Genomic DNA, 24897 nt, shown 5'->3' with positions numbered 1-24897 from the left:
ATATTACATGAACGTGTCACACAAAATTGAACGCTCTCCTCTCAGTTATTATCATTGGAGTGACAAAAATAAAACTGTTAAACTAGTAAAAAAAACCATTTACTTTAAAAATAATATTAGGATAATAAATCCTGTACATACTGTACTGTTTATTTTCACGTGACTCTCACTCTTTCTCAAGCTCAGGTCAAGTTTTCACTGAGGTATTTAGACAAGTTTATAGACCCATTTATAGAGCCATGTTTTGGGTTAGCTGTGTACTTAATGACAATTTGAAGATGCAGCACAGTGTACTAACAGTTCCCCACATCAAAGGCACAGTTCCTTAAGCTCTTGGGTGGAAGTTTTAATATTTCATGTGTTGATTTTCCACTCAACAGTTTCAGAGTACTTTGCAAGATGATGATTGCCAATTTTACCCTAAGCTCATTCACTTAGCATAGCCTGATGTTATGTAATTAGCGAGTCGGCCTACTCGTGGGGGTTACAGTGTTATCAATTTAATAATGGGTCGCAGATGGTGCCGTCTGCCAAAGAACTGTCAAGTGACTTCAGTTTTCACATTCATAATTAAATGATTGTAAATTTTAAGGCAGCTTCTATTACTAGAATATGGATTTACAGGGGAGTCAAATGTCCAGAGGAATGTTGTTTTTAATCAAACAAATTCATGGCTAATTTGCTGTGGAAATGCACCATATTAATTTAGACATACATCTATTCTGTATGTGCTTATCCAGATCCGATTAGTGGGTGTTCGAGCTTATTCCAGCATGCAAAGGACAAGACACAGGATATCCTCCCACGATGCCACAGGGGGTAACGGGTAAAGCTGCCAATTCACCTAAACGTCCTTGTCTCTGGACAATGACAATAAAAGCAGAGCGCTAACAAACAAACACAAGAGGTAACATGCAAATTCCACACATGGAGGTCCAAACTGGTTTGAGCCAAAGACCTTCGCAGCGACATTGGCTCATTATCTCAGTATCCACTGCACCACTGTACCTGCCATCCATAGCTTTGCATATAAAAGAGTAAATACAGATTTGTACAAAAACTTGTTACTATTTCTCATAACATGGTGAAGGCAGTATTGAAACATTTCACACAATATTCAGCCTTAATAAAAAGGTTATATGTGACAGTAAGTAATGAATGTAACAATAGATGGGAAGTGTGTCCTCAACTTTAGGTATGTGGTACAACGCACTAAAGAGGCAAGCAATCCTCACCACCAAGGGGAGAAGAAATGATCTAACTTAACTGTGATGATAGATTTATTATTTACATAATCTATCAAGCAAGAATGGCAAACATATGGTGCTTCTGTTTTTTTAAATGTGAGGATTAATTGCGTTTCTTAGTTTTTTTTTACAAAGTAAGTGTAAATTGAATTTTTGAGGGTTTTTGATTTTCTGTCAGGCAAAACAAGAAATTAGAAGAAGTCGACTTAGGCTCAGAAGAGCTCAGAATTTTTTATATTTGATTGTTTTTTAGACGTTTTTTGATGGCTGTTTTTTTATATTTTTGTATTATTTTAAAAGACTACACAATTATAGAAAATAAATGAACAGAATAATATAAATATACAGACAAATAACTGACAGTTTAATCAATCAAGCTCACATTTGCTTATCATCAAACTTCATTTAGCAATTGTATGCATATTTATATTTAACATCATGTTACATTATCTCTATGCTTAAAAAACAGACGAGGTACGTTTACAAAAGACAAGTGGTGAATCAGTTACGTTCTCAAATACGTTAGTTGTAGAAACAGGGCTTAATGTGGAGATGTTGGTGATAAACTGGCTGTAGAGAGTTTTTGTGATATGAAATTAGACAGCTGAATACAAACCTGCTTCTCTCTCTCTCTCCCTTTCTCAACTGCTTGACTAAACACACACACACACACCGAGGATCTCTTTCCCCCCCTCTCTCTCTCTCCCGCTTACTCTCTCTGTCCTGTCGGCTACTAACTCTCACCTTAGTTTACCTCAACCCAGAATTCCTTGACAAGCTTAGTCATTAGCTATTTCCTTCTCTTTCTCAGCATATATTGCCTTAGTCAGTCTCTCTCTCACATGTCCACTACTTTGCCTCCCTCCCTTACATGTCACGCACACACACACACACACACACACACACACACACACACACACACACACACGAACAAAACACACATACACACACAAAACTCTCTACCTACCTTGCATCCAAACATCAGAGATATGGTGTTGTTGGTGCATGCTACTTTGCAGTGGCACAACATGTGGCTAACGTTAGCTAGCTGGTCCCACGCTGGGGGGGCATCCTAGCTTCATACACACATTTCACACTCACACACATGCATGCACACACTCACGCACACACACACACATGCACATGCATGTGTCCTATCAACTGAGCTCCATCCTGTCCCACAATGCCCCACTCTGCCGGCCCCCCCTGCCCCCCGCCGCCCCCCCTGCCTGGCTACGGTCCTCAGCTGTGGCAGGCCAGCGTCCTCTCCCTCATGCTCTTCATCGCTCTCATTTTCATCATCATCATCATCATCATCATCTTCATGAATGTAATCCTCATAGCTGGTCAGGATGCAGGGAGCAACATGGTCGCTGTCTGCCTGTGCGTGTGTGTGTGTGTGTGTGTGTGTGTGTGTGTGTGTGTGTGTGTGTGTGTGTGTGTGTGCGCGTGTCAGAATGTGTCAGCACATGTGTGTTCGGTATGTTGTTGTTGTTGTCAGCATGTGCGGTTCAGTATGCCTGTGTTTATGTGAATGAATGTGTGTGAATGTGTGTGTGTCAGTATTGATGTGGTCTCTGTTGTCCTCCTCTGCAGCAGCAGTCCCAGTCCTCTATCTCCTCTCTCTCTATCTGTGTGAGAGTGCGCCTCTCTGGTTCTATCGCTCCCCTTCTCTCTCTCTGTCTCTCTCTTGCTTCCTCTCTATCTGTGTGTCTCTCTCTCGCTCTCCCTCGGTTCGCTCCACTGCCTCTCTTGGCCCGCCTCTCAACAGCAAGATCAATGAGAGAAAGACAGAAAGCAAGAAAGCAAGCAAAAAAGAAAGGAGGAAAGAAAGAAAACACAAACAAACCAACAAACAAACACACAAAATGAAAGAAAAAAAGAGAAACAAGAGAGATCTGCACACAGAAGTGGAAGGAGAATTGAAAAATGTGTCATCTCTCTAGTGTCCCCCTCTTTCTACCTGCTGCAAGGATGCTATGCCTTGTGTAGTCATACAGCAGTAACACACACACACACACACACACACACACACACACACACACACACACACACACACACACATACACACATGCACAGTGAGGGGGAAGGGGTCAGGGTACTGTATTATACGGGTTAGTGAAGATTGAATTGACCAAATATAACATTGGCAGAGAGAGCAGGTTAGAGACATATAAAGAGTGAATGAGTGAGGCAGAGACAATGTCATTGCATCACCAGTCACAAGCCATGATCTCTCAACACACACACACACACACACACACACACACACACACACACACACACACACACACACACACACACACACACACATACACACACACACATTACTGGGCTGACTTGTTCAATTGACATTTGAACACACACTCTGTTGTTTTGCTGGCGGCAGCACTTTGGCACTGAACCATTTAAACCACAGGTGACCAAACCAGGACTGAATGACTGACAGGAGGATCAGAGGGGGACAGAAACACTTTATAAAAACCCTAAGCATCAGAATCAAACCAACACATGACGAAGGTTTTGCATAATATGCACTTATCTTTAAAGCAGAGCGTCCCACGAGAGTGAATAACCTACACCTCACACCAAGTGTTGAAGTTAGTTGTCATTGTCTGGCAGCACATCGCAAATAAAGATTCAAAACTTGAGTGAAAAACAAAACAGTGGGTACGCTGTCTATCTGAACTCAGAAACATGCTGAAAACACAACCTGAATAATTAAAAAAAAGGTTTCAGCATATATTAATAAACACAGCACACTGCCAGCTACTGCCTTTGGTGGCATCTACTGTAAATATTAAGGTTAATGTCATTTACATGCTTCTATGTAGTATCTGTGCCAATAATGATCGTCTTAAGCAGACTAAATATTGGCAATGGTGCGACTAAGCCACATCAAATACAGTTTGCTGTGCAGCAAGCCGCCAACTCAGTTTCAAGTGCCACAGCAGTCCTTAGTCTCATGTTACATTACCTAAAAATGATTTAAATGAATTACACATTGTGATTTAGATTTAAATTTGGGAAAAGTGAACATTAATATCAGATCTTATTATTGGCAAATATCCACTTTTACATCAGCTTAATAAAAGCCTCATTCAGAGAGGTTATTCAGTTTTACAATATCTACAATACATAAAACAACAACTACACATGACATAAATTTAGCACCAAGATGTTCACAACTTATTACACAATAGTTTCTTAAATATGTGGACAAACATTTAACACTTTATATAATATCAAAAAAAGTGACCACACCAGAGAAAGGCTGCAACTTGAAATTATTTTCATGATCAATTAATCTGACGACAATCTTCTCACAACAGTTAACTAATTGGTTTATGAAATGTCGCAAAAAGTACTGAAAATGTATCATCACAATATCCTAACCTCAAGGTGATGCCTTCAAATCACATATTGTCTGACAACAGGCCAAAACCCAAACGGATTCATTTTATTAACACATAAGACAAAAAAAGGGAGCAGATTCTCAATATTAAGATATTTTTCCATGAAAAACAACTTAAACTATGAGACAAAATCAAAATTTCCTCCATAATTTTTTGTAAATTTGGTCACATGCTGTCCACGTGAACTTGAGCACAATCTCTACTCTAAACAAACTAAAATTCCTGAGATGTGCACATTAGCTGTACTGCAGAAATATTTGGAGCCACGAGGAGAGGAGAGGAGAGGAGAGGAGAGGAGAGGAGAGGAGAGGAGAGGAGAGGAGAGGAGAGGAGAGGAGAAGAGAGGAGAGGAGAGCAGAGGAGAGGAGAATAGAAGAGGCTTATGGGAGATAAAGGGCATAAGTTAAACAAGTCAAAGCACACTTTTCAGGCGGGGATCTTGACAATGGCAGCTGGGCCATCTGGACCATCACACCTGCAGACACACAGACCCAAACACACACAGTAGTGTCTCTGTGGCTGTCTCTGTGTTCTCACCTTGAGTTGAAAACAAACAACGCAGCATGAGAGAGAAGAAGACAGAGAGAGGGAAACAGCGTGAGAAAGAAGAGGGTGAATCAAGCAAAACTAGCAGAGGGTGATTCTGAGGTCACTGACAGGGAAAGATGTTGAAAGAAGGAAAGGTGGGCAAGATAAGGAGTGATAAACTGAAGAAAAGTAATTTTCTGAGTTCACTGATAGGACAATCAATCCACAATCCAAGATTATGCCTTAAATTGCATTAAAACTGATAATCAGCAATGATACATTTGTTTTAAAGGGTTTTCCAACTGTACACAGATAAACGGTGCACATATTCAAGCCTGGAGGAGCCAATTAAGTCCAGAGAATGATGCAGGTAGACAACCCAGATAAATAATGCAATGGCATGAAAGGTTATTCTGAGCACAGCTAAAGCTAAATCTTCAGAAACATTTCTTATGTTGAATATACTATACTTGCACATGTGCAACTTTGTACATATTTTGTATAAAGCATTAATAATTCATTCATAATTGATGCATTAACCATGTTGTAAAGCTTTAAACCTCTCCAAACACCAAATCTCTAGAAAAGTGTTCTTTATTTAGACTTGAAAATAAAAGAGCATCTTGAAGTGAACAATGTGTTTTTCATCCAACTTTTTCAGGCTCACACTCACAAGTTATTTTTAGCAATATGTGATATTTAATAATATATTTTTGTGTGTACTTTTTTGTTTTTTCTACTATTGGTAATCTGAGATCCTCTATTGTGTGTTTACTTCTCCACTGGTGACATTTTTGGAGCTCCATGCTTGCTTTGAGATGTACTGAAAATCACCAGAGATCGCTCCTCAAACATTGAGGCCAAATACACAAATTCATGTTCTATTTCTTCCAAACAAAAGCATGCCAAAGTTGAGAATAACAAATACATAAAACTGCATACAGGCTGAATCACTCCTGTTTGATATCATCTGACGACTGACAACAGATAAAAGGACATTCATTTTTACCAAAAAGAAAAAATAATGGCATGTTTTCGTCTTGTTTTTTATACAGACAACTCAACCTTTATTTTTATGTTTAAAAGATTCAGCATTCAGTCCTGTGCAGGTCATCCTAAAGTCCTGGCTTATGTGATAAGCTAACTGTCCTGAGACCAGCTATATGAGCCCCTCTGTGTTTGACAAGTAACAGATGGAGATCCTGCTGATGTGTGTGCATGCACATGTACACACACACACACACACACACACATATATTCATACATCTGGGATAGCCACAGGCATTCTGGCTCATAAAACATAATGTGAGAGTAAAGATAGCATTGCATGTTACATTACCAACATGACACACTGAGTTACTGAAAGAAAAAAAAGAGGACAAAACAGAAGGAAAGAAGAAAGAGGAAGGGAAGGAAGCAAGGAAGGGGGGAAAAAAGAATAAGGGAGAGTGACAGAAAGAGGGAGAGGATGCTACCTCATGTGCCTAGAAGGCATGCACTACATGTTAACATTAGTAGGTCAGCCAGCACAGAAATAACTACTGTGTGTGTGTGTGTGTGTGTGTGTGTGTGTGTGTGTGTGTGTGTGTGTGTGTGTGTGTGTGTGTGTGTGTGTGTGTGTGTGTGTGTGTGTGTTTGTGCGCTGTAACCTCATACACTCTCTACTATCCAATCGTGGCAGATTCTCCATCATTCACAGTGACCAATCAAAAAAGACTCCATACATCAACATTTCAAATATGATCACATGATCTGCTTTTACCAGCTGTGAGTTCAGTTTCCACATGAGTGAATTTTCCTCTAAATATATCTCTTCGTCTCTCTAAAATGCTCCTGAATAAACCTCACAGCTGGAGGTTGGAAGTTGGAAAGTTAGAGGTTTTTCCAATTATTGAATTGTTTATTGAATATTTTACAAGACTTTAAAAGTCCAAGGGACTTGGCATTTGTCTGTGTAGTTAAATAGTAAAAGGGAAAGTGTCAAGCCTCTGCAAAACAATCCAAGCACCCAACATATTGGTGTGTTTGTCATACGTACATACAGTGCCACTATGTGGCGAAATACAGACACAGCAGCACCAGAACAACATTCACAAAATATTTATTTAATCTCAAATCATGTTTAATATGAACTTTAAAAACTATTTAAAGTATTATAATAGATATATATGTAGTTATATATGGTTTTTGCCAACACTGAGAGAGAGAATGTGGGGGCTTAGCATCTTATTATGTTCTTCAAGAAGGTCTGTATGTGCTGAAATGTTATAGCATGCACAGCATAACACACAGTAATACATATTCATACATGTAATACAATGCATGTACATAATACATAGCTTACCTTGCAAGACAGCTGGATTGGCAAGATCCCTACATCACAACATCATCAGAGATAATTTGTTTGTCAGGCTTCAATTTATGCACTTGTGTCCGAACCACCAGTTGTTCACACCATTCAGCGTTCTTCTATGAGGATTCTTGTATGATCTCGCAAATCCAGCTGCCTCACTAGGTAAAGCGGTGATAGACAGACAGTTCATCCAATCACCTGCCAAGTATTTTTTGAAAGTGCCTGACCACTGTCTGGCGTATCAGGTTAATAAATGGCACACTCTCTCTGGATCTGGACGTAGATGTAATATGGGTTTAAACGTGTATAAAAATGTGTATTACTTGCCTAATTTTTGTGAAAACATGATTAATTGATCATATGAAAAATAACAAAAGAGGGCATATAGGCCTAATGTGAATATTTTTATGAACTAAGTGTAATAACAGAGAAACAAGCCAAACATTAAGGACAAATGTTGTCTTCAAGTAAACAGTTTTCCTCATGTCATTCTCAACAAATCATTATTTCTATTGCAACTGTTGCATGTATACTAATACCAGAACTACAAACCAGCACTAGAGGGACAAAAGCAACATTTTTAATCTTTTTGACTCACAATACACATGTAGAGCGGCCTTGATCTACTACATAAACCATCCTCCCACATTCAGAGGTCAAGGGTTCATACAGTCATGATTACTCTCAAAGCAGTTTAATTTCCCCCTCCTAAAAAAACAATAAGACTGAACTGGACCGATCTGAACTGGCTGCCTTTTTGTGTGTGTGTGTGTGTGTGTGTGTGTGTGTGTGTGTGTGTGTGTGTGTGTGTGTGTGTGTAAGTACCTCCACAGAGATTAGTCATCTTCTTAATGGGATTAGCTGCTCTGGCCGTACTCAGGCATGACATAGGCTGAACTATTTAATGTTAACTAATAGCTAGTCTGTTAGCTCTCTGACTGCAGTTCATGTGAAGACTGAGGGGAATACATCTGCTAAAAACAAAATGAGACAACTTAGACAACTTTAATTCTACCTTGCCTACTTTCTGAATATGAGCAACATTACTTCAGTCACAAACTGCTACAACTTGTTCATAAGGCTGTCAGTGTATTGGCATCATGCTCGCATTCTTTTCCAGACCAGGTTATCTTAACATATATATAATATCTTTTTCAGAGCCAAGCCCTGCTCAATCCTCGCCTCCAGTAATTAACCAACCAGCCAAAATGGGCTGATTGAGGTTGAGATTTGATGTGAGCTGAGTGTGAGCTGGCAAGATCCCATGTGTGCTTCCAGATTTGACTTGATTTATGGGGGATTTGGACTTGGATAGTTTTGAGCAGCTACTGTTGGGACAGTTTTCAGTGATATAATGAATAATGCCTACCATATACTAGAAGACCATGAAAAGACTTTGAAACCCTTTCACATTTAATGACAATGTGTCATAAATCAATGAGTTTTTAGTCACACACAAAGGTTTTGCAAAGACTAGGGATCTTGCAGGGTCACTATTTCCAAGACTACAACTACAGTCCTGTTAAGATTATTTCCCATGCTGCTCGTGGCTAAATTTACAAAAAGAAAATGGTGTACAATGAAGCAAAAACAGAGGCTGCTTTCAGCCACAGCTGCCCTTGTGTGTGCAGTGGTTTGCTCAAAAAATAAATAAATAAAATAAAAAAACAGCCCAAAAGAAAATAATTGTTTAAGTTATAAGACAATCATTTCAAAAAGTGTCATCCTATACTTGTATTTTTACAACTTTAAAACAGCTACACAGTTTATACAGCTGCCCACAGAAACCACTTTCAAACATTAACTATCTGGACGCAGCACTTTCAGCTGTTGGACGTTGGAGTATTTCTGTTTATAAACCCTGCAAACTGCATGAAATACAGTAGAAACCACAGAAGCCTGGATAATTATACAGATGCAGAAAGTCAGAAACTTAACTCCTCCAACTGGCCTGAAATAGTGTGTGAAAAACCAGTAAATACTTTGCAGACACCACAGCAGCTGACAGAAAGAAGAGGTCATATTATACAGAGAAATATTCGCTTTTTCTGTGTGAATAATTGTTAATGTGACAGTAACAGTAAACGTCAGACAACTTCATCATACATTAGTAGTCACCTGGTGTTTCTATAGTGGTAATAAAACATTAAATAATGTGCATATTAGCAGTTTGAATTATACTGAAGCTCCCTACGGTCTTGGAGGAAAATATTACAACAAACTGCCTTTCAGAAAATATATAATATATATTAACATTTCCTTATGTGTTCACAAAAAACACATAAACCCTAGAAACACAAGATAAAAGGCACCATATGTTGACAGTTTTCTTGTCAATTCTGCATCATTATAATCCATACAGATAAACTGTATTTGTGTACAAACTTTACAGTTTGGATTTTGGCAGTTTCATAAATTAAGATTTCTGACTAAAATACAGGCTGGATGATGGTTCAGATACACATCAAATGAAACACCAGCTCATAACACTTTTAATTCACCATCTATCGTGTGTGTGTGTGTGTGTGTGTCGGTATTTGATGAGTTTTTTTGGGCCACCATCACAGTAACCACCTAGTTTACTCACCAAACACAGCTCGGACTGGGTTTTATGATCACCTTGCACCAAACAATCCAGATAACAGGAGCGCACCACAACTATCACAAAACTCTCATGATTTCATTCCGACACTGCATATTTGTCTGTGACAGTGAAATCAGCATAATGTTTTTTATTCACAAAAACTTTCAATAACCTTGTTAAAATGTATGTCTAATCCTTAAATTGACTACTCCTTCAATATAAAGTCCATTCTCAGTGTATGCTCATTCCACATCACACCACGACTGGTTCTAAACTACTTGATGTTACAAATCATTCATACCAACAACTGACTACACATTATTTCCTTACAACATATCATTTGACCTACTTGTTGGGAACAATAACAGACATCAATGAGAGGAGCTGTCTCACGTCAAAAAACATCTAGACTTGGTTTGAAATATATATACTAAGGCATAGATTGGTTGTCATAACCTCACTGCTTCCATATATGTGCAGCAATGTAGTTACCACTGTAGTTATACAAATGTAAGTTTAGGAATCTTAAAAGAAAAGGCTGTAGCAATGGTTTGAGAGGAATACTTGCCTGAACTGTATTTTGGCTCTATCATGTGCCTTTGTTGAACAAAGGTATGCATTTTCCAATTTGGACTGTGACAAGGTGAAAGAGTAAATAAGGTGTTCTTATGTAATTTAGTCAAGTTAAGTGTTCAACAGTCATGACCCTGCTAAGTTTGGGAAAGATGTAGTAGGGTAGCATAGACACTATAGGGAAACAAGCATTACTGAGCGGCTCTCATTAATGTTAAAGCCGTAACCTCATAATGTTAAAGCCATAACCTCTGTCCCTGGACTAATTCCTCTTAATTACTCAGCTCCTCTTGTTGTCGGCCAGCCTTCGTGATTCCTAGCACCTCTGATACAGTTCTATGGAACCATTAAGGATTGGGGATTGGATTTTGGAAGGAAGTGACACACATTCCAAGTTGCGTCAATAGGATGTGTGTTTGATGCCTATAACATGTGCAAACTTAGACTATAACACAGACAGACTTTGTAAACAGGTTGATACTGGCTAAATACAGTGTGAGATAAAGGGTATGAAGTTTGTTGTAATGTGTAATTGTTTTGATTGTTTGTTTGTCTGATTTGTTTTACAGTATATTTACATAATGATTACAGAATGTGCTTTATGTACAGTATGCATATACAGTATATGTACTATTTAAACTTAATTGACCAGTTTGTAGGATTTACTGGCATCCAGCAGGGGGGTTGCAGATTGCAACCAACTGAGTACATCTGCACTAACTTTCCAAGCATATAAGAGACACGCTTAGAAGGAAAACACAACTCTTATTTTCAGGCGATTATACCCTAAATAATACTTATGAATACTATATTCCATTTCTACCAAGTCCTTTCAGCTAGAGGCCATTGAACTTTTACTAATTCTACACACTGTACCTTTAAAACAAGCTTTAAGGGTGTAATATGGTAATTTTTCTGCATAGCCCTATGTTGTTCGGGTGTGTACTTACATTATCCCAAATATTTGACGATATGATGATCACCTTGTGCATTGCTGTTGTGATTGTCCACCACGATGGCATTTACACAAGAGTATAGTACTGTAGTAGTAGTAGAGTTTTAAGCTACAGTTTTAGGATAAACCTTCTAGAGCTGGGTCATTTTTAAGTATATCTTTTAACCGGATCAAGAATTTTCATCATTGGACGTCTGGATTTTAAGTTATCCAAGAAACAAGCTGAGCAAACGTTAGCTGCAGCTTGGCTCACACAGAGCACCGCCCAGACTTCCTCTATCCACCAAAAAGCCTCAGAGAAACACTGATTTTTAATATGAAACTGCTTCATTCAGGGTGTTCACCAGTTTTAATCTTCATGTATGTCATACAGACCTCTGTGGATAAACCAGCACCCAATAAAATCTTCTGAATCTCAAGTTATCAGAGAAACAAGCTGAGTGTCAACCGAACAGGGACAAAGAAAAACTGTTTTTTAATTTGAAACTACTTTATTCAGTGTTTTTACCGGTTTTATTCCTCAGGTTGAATTGTTTTGGAGAAGAGTAGATCCCTTCAGATATGTCAACTTCCTAACCAGGAGAAGGTAATTGCAATGATAGCAATGGTGGTTGTTTAACAATAAAGACAACAACTCCTGAGATCCCACACTATTCCACGACATCATCAAACTCTATCTTTGTAACTGTTTTGATTGAGAGACCCCTAGTGGCAGACGTTAAATATTGTGGGTTTAAAATCAAACCAAATCTTTTATGCAAAAATGCTAACAAAAATGTACTAAAATGCACATTTCACATACAACACACATTACAAAGGTGGTGGTCTGCTGTTTATTCATTACCAAAATTGATGTAACTCTAGTTGCTATTGCTATTCTCTACCGTAACTACATTACTAGAATTAGAGCATTTTTCTCAGTGAACCCCATATAAAACAGCACGTCATTCAGAAGACCACATGCATGTGAAATAAGTAAAGATACCTTACATTGCTTGAGGAGTTCCGACGGTCCATCTTCACATGTGGCCCTTGTGCTGGCCCCGTAGGTCTGAGCCCCACTACAGGCAACGCTATCCAAACATCTACAGACTGAGTCCAATTCTTCACAACACGTGTAGATCCTAGAGAGCCAAGAGGACGTTTAACCTTTTGAAGAGGGTCTCATGAAGTGAGCCAACCTGTGACAGCCGTTCTACATCGCAGAGTTAGTCCTACTGCAGATGCATAGCTCTGGGCTATGTCCTACGGCTGCTTGTAAAGTTCTCCTCCTCTCATGCCCTCACCGTTGATTAATTTGTCAGCCGTGACCCCTCCTCACGGTTACATCACAATGCCAGCTGGGCAGTTACACAGATGGATGGATCGGTGGAATGATGTGGCTGTGCGTTTTCAGGCAAAAGCGAGAAAAATAACTCACCAAAGCTCGGTATGCAAGGAACTTAGATGCTCCTGTACTCTTCTTGCACTCATCTTGCACTGTCTCTTTACCTCGATCATTGTGTGTCTCTCTCATTATTTTCTCTCTTTTCTTGTCTTTGTCCGTCCTAAAATAGCTCCACCTCTGTAAAGTCTATTAGCAGCCTAAGGTAAGCCTCTTATGAGAGACTCTTGCTCTCTTGGAGCACGGGAGGCCAGTAACACTCAGTAAGCCCAAACAACAATCACACACTGATAAAACCAGAGTGGGATTTAAGACTGGATATCTCAGAGAGGAAAAGAAGATTGGGAAAGATAGTGAGGAGTATACAGTATCTTCAAACAATCAGTTTTAACACTGATTTACATTATTTTGAGGATTTAATGAGGAAAATATGTCCCTTTCAACAAAAATGATTCCAAAACCAGTGGACACACTGGAGCAGACATCACTTTGTCTCTATTACACAACCCACATTGCTTTATTTCTCATCTATGAGTACTCTTCTGTAAACTTCAATTTTGACATTTATGTTACAATTACACAAGCTGGCAACCTGTTTGATTGGCCTGCACTTTGTGGATTGATCCATTTCTCATTTGATGACTGGATGCTCAGTTATTCAGTGCATACACCAGAATTTTAAAACTAGTCTTTTGTATGTTAGTCTGTTTTTCAAAGAATCAATGCAGGGTTAGACAGGGCTCCAAACAAATATCGGAGAAAAAAAATGAATCAAGCAGGATGAGAAAGGATGTACTGAAACATTTTCCAACAGTAATCTAGCAGCCATGAGCTCACGGAACACCCTCTGATTTTAATCCATTATCTTGATAAGATAAATGAGATTAACCAGATGAATGTGAGATGGAATCCCTGCAGCCTGTCTGTATATTTACCAACAGACTGCAGACTTAGGCATGAGAGAGTGTGTGTCATTCCTCTAACACTTTCATTCATCAGAGTTAAAAGCTTAGGCCAAAAGTTCAGGTCTTCTTTAGAAATTCGGAGTAGAGCTTATAGCTTGACAATACTTACTTATGCCAGTGACAGCTTGATTCTCTGTCCAGTTCCAAACTTAGGCTCACTGTGTTTGCCGTACAACAGAAGGTCATGCTCCTAATAGCTAATTCCTTATAAGCAAGCCCATGAACTGGCTGCAAGTCAGTATTCTAAGACGGCAGGGTTGACCTAGTGGTCAATCCTTCAAGACAAAAGGGGTCAAATAAGGGCCTGATCAAGAACCAAATAATCTGAGGACAAGTCCAATACTGTGCACAGCCTTGAGTACAGGGAGTCTCAATCAAACCAAACAAGCTTTAGGCTGAAACAAAAACCAGACTGCAAAAAAATAACCCCCAAGCCTAAACTTGGATTTTACCAGCAAGCATTCAGTGTTTTTTTGTTTTGTTTTTTCTGTTAGCTATCACAAAACATCAATAATCTCAGGAAGGATTTAAACATGCAGGATCAGGTGGTTTAGTTTATTCTAATATGGAGAAGCAAAGTCTGTGACACAGTAAAATAAAGGAGAGAACATGAAGCAAGTTCTAATGACTGATTACAATATTCAACAATTTTCTCTTAATATTCACAAATGAGTTCTGTTAGGTGGTGTTACTCTATGTAGCATTTGCACTTCATCATAAAAGGAAAAGAGTTCAGTATCACTGCTTTAAAATAGGCCATGTTCTTTTTCATGCGTGTGCATGTACATATAGTATGTGCATAATGTATGCGTTTACTTTTGCTAGCCTAGTTTTTAGCCAAGCATTTCGTCCTGCCTTGGGACAGTGGGATAACTTGTCATCCAGCGAATCAGTCAGCTCCCTCCACAGCTGGCCAGTCAGATAGCTCGTCTTCTGAAGTGTGTGTCCTATCAACCCAGTTTCTTGTCTCTCCGGGTGTCACATGTTGTCAGACTGCAACAGCTCGGCATTCCCATTAGAGCCACTTCACTAAAGCACAGTCTGTTCTGTTATATCACTTTATAGCTCATTCATTCACAAATTGCAGCAAGCCAGCCATACAGTAAGCAAATCTGTCTCCAATTTCACGTGGTTAACTGTAAGCAGGTGCACTTAGTTTCCCTTTATTCACTAAACCTGCAATTTATCGTGAAATACTTCATCTCGATGTGTTAAGTAAAATTTCCCCAAGGACTACAGGTCTAATTTTTTGTTGTTGTTGTTTTTCCTTTAAGATAATGTTCTCTGTGTGATAGGTTACAATCACAAACATCATGTGAGAACATCTGGCACATACAATAAAATCTTACTACGTACTTCACAGACAAAACTCAAACATGACAATAAAGAAATTACTGTAATGAATAAATGAATGGCACTGATCACAAAAACTTGATCATTCACATATTAGAGGGCTGTCTGTCCACTGTCACATCCTCTTTTGCCATGTCCTGATTTGTATTACTGATCTCTGTGCTTCCCCCTCTGTTCTACTCTAACCTGCTCTTTTCCTGTGTCTCACCTTGGTAGTAAGGATACAGATGCAGTCCATCCTCAACCATCCAACTGGCAAACTTTCACCAAAACATCTCCCAGCTGCAACTTTCTCGTTCCACCACCATTCAGCTGCTTGTTGCTGTCGGTGACATCCTTCTGCTGTCTATCCATCTCCGTCTCCTCCTTCTCGTCCTCTTCTTTAGTTCCTCAATCTCTCTCTCCTCCCTTTCTCATGTCATCTCCACCTGTCCTTCCATCAGAGCAGCCAAAGAGGACTTCTCCGCTGAAATAGAGGCCGACTCAGAAACATGGCAGCTGTCCCGTTATACCTCCACCCGCCCCCCTGTTTTCCAGCTGCTGTCTTTGTTTTATGGCAGCTGGTAGCCACATTTTGACCCCAGAGAGTGCACAGCACAGAATATGCATCCGCACACATGCAGAACGCACTCAGTACACACACCAAAAAAACTGATCAGCAAACATGCAGAGACAGGAGCACATACGCATACACATGGATGCACAGGCAAACACTCAAACAGACAGACCCGTTTACACAGACATAAGCACACACACAAATACATATACTACACACAAACACTCCACTCTGCTGTTTTATCAGGTCAGTCTCTGTTTGGCAGCAAGTGGGGGGTTTAGACTGAGTGAACAGTAATAGCGGTATAGCAGTGGATGCTCCACTTTCAACTTTGACTGTGGAAGTTAGAGCTCCACAGTTAGAGCCCGAAGCTTCACACAGAGATGGGATTTCACTCACTCAGGATGTCAGGCTTTTTTTAAGGGCACAACATCCACCAAGTGATGTTATAATATAGTGTACTATACATACTATACCACACCACATACTGTCACTTTTCTGGCAATGTCAACAAAAACTGAAAATGTATAAGCTTTGTAATAAGTAGAATTTATGGTAGAGTTGTTTTATTGGATTGCATTAGATTGCATGAGTGTATCTCTCAAACCCCAAATATGCAGCATAACACAAAGTCACACATACAGTATAGACAGAATTTTACATTTGATTCTGTTACTGTCCTACTCTACTTCTGTCCAGCTCCACCCTCCCCTGGCCCTGCACTCATTGTTGGGTCCCTCCTGATGCTCTTCATTGCCAACAGAAAGTTGTGCTAGAAAGTTTGTGCTAATGAACGTTACTATTTCTCAAGACTCAATTTCACTTACAGCCTCTTTTAAGACTAGTATCTTGTTCATGAAACAATTCAATCATGGAGAATTAACAATACAACATGTAAAAGGTTTTCTGTAACGTGATTTGCACTTCAATCCATTTGAACTTTGGTCACTTAACACAAGTGGGAAGGGAAGGGAAATCCTTATAATATCATTACAAATAAAAATGAATTAAAATTGATGTTCCATAGTGGAAAGCTACTGTCCACCCCTGTTTTAAATAACTATTGGAACACAAGGAAAACATTAGCAACAAATACCACATTTTCTGAATAAAGCTAATTTCAGATGAAAACACAAATGTTGCCTGGTGTATGGGAGTAATGTAAAAAAGCTTTAGTATAAGTCAAAGGAAATTAATATCAGCACAATTTCCCAAGACATGAACTATCAGATCAAAGAAACAATGAGAACAGTGTAAACCTGAAGATAAACACTACACAAAATCAACAAGACAAAATCAGTTACAGGAGCCTGACCCTGAGCTCACCCTGCTGACTACTCTCGACAATAAAATGTTAACGATCTGAATTGATTCTTCTTGTCATATTATGCAATGCAATATAAGCCAACATTCAAACAGCCAGAATGCATAAACGATCCATCCATCTAATTCTGCTATCTACAGCCAACAGAAGCCCTCCAAAAAGAGACTGGTTATCACCAACAAAAACATATTTGCCCTATATCATCAGCATTTCCATATGAGTGCAGTGATATGTTAACATAGAGAAACAAATCAGGATGATTCTAGATGAAAACCTGTAATTCAAACCACAATTTTGAGTCACACCTCTATGAAATACTATATGCAGTCGCCGATATGAGGGGGGATACCATCCCCCTTGTTAACCTGCCACCCCCTCCTCTCCACCCCCTCATAGCAGAGAGAGTGCAGGGGCAGAGGGGTTGTTTAGTTGAATATGTTTGTCTAGCCTGCCTGACTCATTGATCCTTTATCTGACTGAGGTTTGCACAAGTTAATCTATGGCCTAAACCATAACTCTGAAATATCACTAGTATAACTGTGCTGTGCATTGATAAATCCATGGCACTGTCCATGGTGCTAAAGTAGTAGACAGACTAATTGTGACTCTGTCTCTCAGTCCCACCCTTCTGCCAAGTTCTTGTGGGATCTATAATATTCTATAAACTATAAATGATATGCATAAATACTCAATTTTATACTAGGTTTTAGCCAATATACTATATAGAGTAGTGTCACCTTCATGATCATGTTCATTAGCAACGTGTAATCGCTGAACAGAGAGAGGGTATTAGAGACACAATGCTGCCTGTAGTATTCCCATAATATTCTTATAATATTTCTATGATCTTTCAGTAGTAGTGCTGCTGAAAATACAACCCCAGGACGGGCAATTCCACAGTAGGAACAGTCGGAGAGGACAGGTAGTTCAACAACAGCAAGGCAAGAAATGATGATGATGATTCAGGAAGTTCAGGCAGTTAAAATTCTTAGAAGGATCGGGAAGAAAGAGCAAATTATGAAATCCCAGAATGCTGGACAGAAAAGCATGCAAAGGAGCTATGTATCCATATAACAAAATAAATGCTGCTGGACCAGAGATGGTTGGAAAATACAAGCATGTTGCAAAGAAGTGGATCAAGGTAAAAGTGGTTGCATCAAGGATAACAAAAAGGCAAAAAAGTGCACAGCAACAGTCTCTCTGTCAGAGAATACATTGCCACAGAACCTCAGACTTGCACAAGGCAGCTGAGAAAACAGTGGAAAGGGCAAAAGAGAAAACAATGGAAACCTTGACTGCTGAGATGATGTGGGATCAGTTTATGACCACCGACAGGGTGTTAAGAACTGTTTATAAAATCGCTAAATCCAGACGGTCATACATTGACCTAGAAACAGACACAAACATTCAAGTCCTGAATGGATTGGACATGGGAAACATTGTGCAATTATCAGCCATTACATAGCAACAGAACTGAGCCAATAATTGCAAGTGTTTCTAGAAAGCAATTCAAAGGTTTCCATTCTGGTTGATGAGTCAGAGCATGTGTAGGCAACAACAAAGAGCCACTGACATTCCATTCAGATTTGTAGAGCTCCCTGCAATCATTGCAAAGGTAATTCATAGTGTAGCTTAATAGATTATTTACAGAAGACATTTTAAAGGAGCGGCCTGTTTGTTTTGCATGTTATGGTGCCTCACTCATGCTTGCAAACAAGTCAGGTGTGGTGAACAGAGTGGCCAAACAGTTTCCTGGCACTTGATCTGGCACTGTATGAACCACTGCTTGGAGCTGAGTGTAGGAGATACTGTTGATGAGGCTGCAGGTCTAAATCAAGCTGAGACCTGCATGTTGCTGCACTAGTTAACTGCAAGTTGTGAGACACATTCAATGTAGTATCAATGTAGAGCACACAATGGATGGCTTCCAGCTACAGAACTGTGAAAGCTCCTTCATGGTCTATGCAATCGGCCCTGTAGTCCAACCTTTGTGCTCAACCTAAGACTCATGTTTGATTTCTTCCTCTCTCTGCAAGATAAAAGTATGGCACTGTTGACAGATCACTCAGTCAACAGATTCAGGTACTGAAATCCATGGCTGCCACCCTGGGTCTGAAGACACAGGACGCACAGGAGGTAGTGGAGTTGTGTGAGATATGACGGCGCATTTAACCAGGGGTTGTTTTTCAAAACCCTGGTAGGAAGTCTTGAGCAAAGAATGGGGTGTCTACCAGGCAGGCTGCATGACAGCGACAAAAATCAGCAGCTCCTTATCAAAATAATCAAAACCCTGCAGCCTTTAATTGGCCAGGGGTGTGTGGGGTGAAATATGCTGAAGGAGAAATGCTGAAGCTCTGCAATTTCTTCAAGCTTGAAAGTCAAGAGACACAGAGAGGCATGAGGGAATACACTGAAACAGTCAAGGCCAGTGGTGAGAAAGGTAGGCCTCGAAAAGAGCTAAAGCCTCTGTTAAAAAACAGACAACACACTTGTCGTCTCCACTGCTGAATGCAAATTAATATTATAAATGGAATTAGGGCCACCCTGGAACTCAAAAGTTTATCAGCTTTAATTTTCAGTAAATGTGTTGGTCCTCCAGTGAACGTTTTTCCCCAGGATGTTAGAAGTCTTGGCAAGTAACCTCCAAGCAAGAGCATGTGAAAACAAACAGTAAAAGCATGACTATGAGTTAATATGGAGGTTTTCACAGAGTACACAAACTTTTTCTTTATTCATAGATTACATTCCCTTTCCTGGTGATTTCAGGGGTGCAAATGTGTTTATTTTCAATAATCTTCAAGTTTTTTTTTCCTGAGAAACATGTCAAAGCCCTGCCTGAATAAACTTAGTCCGCTGCATGAAATTTAAAGGTGCATTTACTTATTATTTTAATACACAGCCATAAAAATACAACTTTTGTATCGAGAGAAGGAAGATAACTTGAAGATAACAATGTCCTTTGGGAAGTGTACGTAGGCGGGAGTGTGTGTGTTTGTGTGTGTGTGTGTGTGTGTGTGTGTGTGTGTGTGTGTGTGTGTGTGTGTGTGTGTGTGTGTGTGTTGGTTGGTGGTGTAGGGGCAGGATGTGTGCTGCCCATCAAGCCATCCCACCACAAAAATAACCAATTACTGCTTGCATGACAACAATTCTTTTGTACAACACAGTGTTACATAAATTACAAATGACAAACTGCGCACAGGCAGGGGGCAGACAGAAAAACATGGTGTAAAAGAGTGAAAACAAAGCACTGGAACTAACACAAAATTAGAGTAAAACCATATCAAGAATCTAGTCAAAAACGCTTAGGAAGAGAAAAGACTTGTATTCAGTGTAGTTTTACAAACATACAGAGAAAGAGAGAGAGGGAACTAATGTGAAAGAGAAGCTCAGTACAAAAAAAAGTTTAGTCATTGTTGTGTCACCATTGGTAAACACTATATACTTGTCAAAAAAAACTCTTTGACTACGAAAAACTTGATTCTGATAAGGTTATCAAGACCACGAAAGCCACATGGAAACCCTTTCCATCTGATCACATAAACATCGATAACTGGAGCCTTTCACAGTGACGAGCTCTACTGGACTCTTCGAAACAACACACAAACGCACACACAAAATAGTTCCTCCAAGACCACCAGCATCTTTCTCAGATTCTCTGTTTTCTCTACCACTTCTATAACCTCAAGGTTGCCACCCAACAACCGAGACCAGCCACCTTCAGATAGGAACAATGTTTGTCCTTATCTGACTACTATCAACTGCTATTAACCATTAGGAGATTTCCTGCAGGTTTCCTCAGACAAAATAACCAGAGCTGTCTTACCTTGTTGGGGGTCAGTGGGCTTGTAGCTGGCCTGGGGCTGGCTAGACCATGAGTAGGGCTGGCGGATGTGACCTTTAATGGCCCAGGGCTGGTTGGACTAGGAAGAGAGATCAGGGAGAGAGGTTGTCTGGAGATGAACTCTGAAAACTGTCAGTTAGTATTGTGTCATCTACACCTGAATTCAAAGAGCAAACAAATGAATGCAGTGTTTTATGTTAAAATTAGCCACTTAACCAATGTGATGTAAATACATTACACAAACGATGGAACTAAATACATTATATAATTTCATCTTTACATGTTTTCTTAAATGTAAAATGACACGGCTGATGAGTTTAATTATCCCAAATCCAGAACGCTATTACTTTTTCTGTCCTCACAACACCCCTCAGATTGTTTAAGGATTTCGTGAAATTGGTTTTACATTTTGATTTCTTGGGGGAATAGATAGAAGAAATAGGTTAGTTTGCTTGAGCAGCATAACTAGTATAGCTGATTCTTTTATGAATAATATCACCATACATGTGTATGGTGATATTTGCTCACAGTATTTTTGATCTGAACTTTCAGGGCATCCTTTATCAATTGATTGAAAAAGATACAAAGTGTTGCCAAAGGCTGCACTATATAGTGTGATGCGGAATGTTTAATATACCTTAGATGAGACCCTTTGTTCAGTGGGCCTGGAGAACCTGTGGGGCTACAGCTGCCAAAGGTAAATTTTTCCTGGTTGAGGCTGGTTGGACTCTGGCTGGGAGTGACTTTGTCTATGCCTGGGTCATTGCTGGTGGTAAGAGCCGTAGAGATGATGGCACTATCTGTGACTCTGTTGGGACCTGGGCTGGTGCTTGGAGTGGTGATGGTGGGAGTGAATTTGTCTAAAGTGGTTGGAGATACAAGGCCTTGGATGGTGCTGGAGACAAGGGCTGAGACAGTCTCCAGATTGAGGTCAGGAGAGGCAGGATCGGTTTGTAGACTGGCAGAGGTACTAGAGCTTTCTAAAGAAACACTAGAGTTGGTGGAAGCAAGATGTGGCTTTGTTCCATTTACTGATACTTGAGTAGGCGTTTTTATGGATGAGGTTTCAAAACCATTAACTGTAACTCCAGCAGAGGGAGAGGATGGATTAGAGGTCTCCTCTGCTGTGGAGTTGGAGACCCCAGGCTGGACAGGAGGAAGAGGGGCACGGTACTTGATCTTGGCTGGCTGTGACTGAGGCGTGCTGGACTGTGTTGTAGGGGAAGATGGATTTGATGCAGGTAATCCAGATGGGATTGGAGGAGCAGGGTACTTGATTGACTTGCGTTTGGGGATTAGAGGTTTGTACTCGGATGAATCCACAGAAGCCTGAGGGCTAAGGGCACCAGAGGTTGGCTGTGGCTGTGGCTGGACTGTGGGCTCTTCGGGCTGGATGCAGGACGCAGCAGGGTTCACTTGACTGTCGATCTGGTCCACAGAGCACTTGCTGTCTGCAAGAAGAGTCAATTCATAGTACTCCTGGATGTCTGGAAGGAAACAAAGAGAGATTAGAGCAACGATAAGTGACTGAAGAGTTCAGTGGATAGGTAAATGAAGAGACTCATTGAAGGAATTGATAAATGAATACACTGAGAAAAGGCCCAACGAATGATCATATAGATTAGATATGAAACAATTAGTCAATTAATAAATAGTCAATTGACAGAAAATAATTGGCAACAATTTTACTGACAGCAAAAGCACCAACATTCTCTGGTTCTGGAATTTAAAATGTGAAAATGTGCTACTTTTCTGTGTTTTATATAATTGAATTTGGGTTTTGGACAGGTGGACAAAACATTTTGGGCTCTGGAAAACTGTGATGAAGATTTTACTATTTGGAAAGATGGATTCACTGTATGGAAAAAAATAACTGGCTGAATAATCAATGATCAAAATAACCATAGGTAGTACCCTACCGTATATAGCTCCTCCAAATGCAATAGACACTCTTCATTGCTACTGATGCAAGCAAAATGAAGCATCACAAAAGATACAGTTTTTGTTGTATCTCAAAGATAGTCATGTACATATGGAGAGATACCCAATGTACTTTTATCTTTCTCTATTCTATTATGTATTGTTCTTTGTACATAAGATGGCTTGTATGTACAATATAAAATCCTACTTTATACACTAGTGGCATCTAGTGGCTGCATGAGGATACTTCTACCATAGTTAAATGAAACAACAGCTGCTGTCCAGGGATCCCCACCTAAAAGACGTGAATAGCTCACTAGTTCCATTCTCTTTTCCCTCTTTATAAGTAAGCACTGACAGTATGTATCAGTATATATGCCTGTTGTGATCAAAGGGTTTCACTTTGTCACCTATCCAACTTCAGACCTGACTAGCAACACTTAATCATACATATGTTTATGAGCTCAGGTTGCCAAATTATAAAGGTTCAACGGTCATTTAAGAAATAATTAAGACGAAGAAATAAACGTAAAGTATGTGGGAAGAAGACAGGAAAAATAAAGGCATGCTGGAGAAAAACAGCAGAAGAATAAAGAGAATCAATAAATATAATGAATGAAAATGACCATCAAACAGGCATCAAGGACGTTAATTACACATTAGTATTACACACTCATAGCTATGGACATACAGTAAATTCAAACATATTACATGATAGATTAAGTTTATCAATGTCTTTACCATCAATAAAGGGAATAAAACATTCACTTACACATAAACCAAAATTAAGAATATGCTATTTCAAAATACAACTTTAACACTGCAGCTTGGTCAAAGGACAAATTGCACAAAACCGGAACTCAGTGTCATGTTGAGTGAACAACACATTCACACACACAAAATAGAGAAGGAGGTGTTACTGTCAGAGTTGAAAGTGTGGGCGTGGCACAAAGCAGGTAGGATCAGGAACTAAGAACCAGTTTGTCGTCATGCACATAACTACACAGACACACATGTGCCAATAAGCGACCACAGGCAGCACTAAGTTAGACACAGACTTTTAACTCTTGAAAGGAATGTATATGTCATACAGATTTTCTAAATTTGTGCCTACAAAGAGGTCTGTGTTTCTGTGACAGGCCACGTCACGCCAACATCTGTGGGTTCTGACCCTCGGTTTCTGCTGAACAGTCATGTGATAAGCTGTTTCAAACATCTTGTAGACACCATGAAAACAAGTGCTACCAGTTACATGAGGCCTTCTGTCTTTCATTCAGACCAAAACAAATTAACACACACTCCACAGTTTCAAACACACAATATATTTCCTGACTGGCTCCATGCATTCCTACATCAACATTTTACACCTGATCACTTACTAAATGGAAGAAAAACAGCATAGTGATACAGTGATCCTGATACTGTTGTAAAGAGCAACACAAGAACCAAAAGGGTCAGCTCAGCCAATTTACAAAAAACAGTGGTATCTAGCCATGCAATGAGATTTCTGCCAACTCCCCACTACAGAGGAATTCAAAGGATTTTAGTTTATGATGCCAAAAGCATCCGAAAATTAGATGAAAACTGCTATATAGCTCAGTTACTCTAGATAATCGAAATATATCACTTTAAACTTTAGTCTACTATTTTCTACTAAAGGTAGAAAATAGTGTTGAAACTCAGCATGCCAGAATATCAATAGGGTAAGACGGAAAATATGTTCTTTGGGTGAAATGACCTTTCATTTAACTTAACTATGCTGATTTATATCCTTGGGTAACATAAAATGTGGCTTGGGGCAAGAAAGTATGCAGATGAAGGCATAAAAGTGTAGATGAAGTTACTGTAATATGTATTTAATGTCAGAACAGAAAATAGTTTAAGCATAGCTTATTTTT

At 39.5% G+C, this 24897-nt stretch overlaps 1 protein-coding gene across 1 annotated transcript in view; it reads right to left on the bottom strand.

Annotated features, from left to right (window-relative positions):
- LOC133985362 (disks large homolog 1-like) overlaps positions 1-24897 on the bottom strand; it is a 111712-nt gene that overhangs the window by 85251 nt on the left and 1564 nt on the right. The window contains exons 3-4 of the mRNA XM_062424983.1: positions 21717-22566; positions 21062-21158 (exon numbers count right to left, since the gene is read on the bottom strand). Of these exons, the coding sequence (XP_062280967.1) occupies positions 21062-21158; positions 21717-22566 (947 nt within the window). The remainder of the gene's footprint in view (positions 1-21061; positions 21159-21716; positions 22567-24897) is intronic.

This window comes from Scomber scombrus, chromosome 8 (assembly GCF_963691925.1).
Source record: "Scomber scombrus chromosome 8, fScoSco1.1, whole genome shotgun sequence".
NCBI lineage: Eukaryota > Metazoa > Chordata > Actinopteri > Scombriformes > Scombridae > Scomber > Scomber scombrus.
This window is presented reverse-complemented; position numbering and strand designations above follow the sequence as displayed.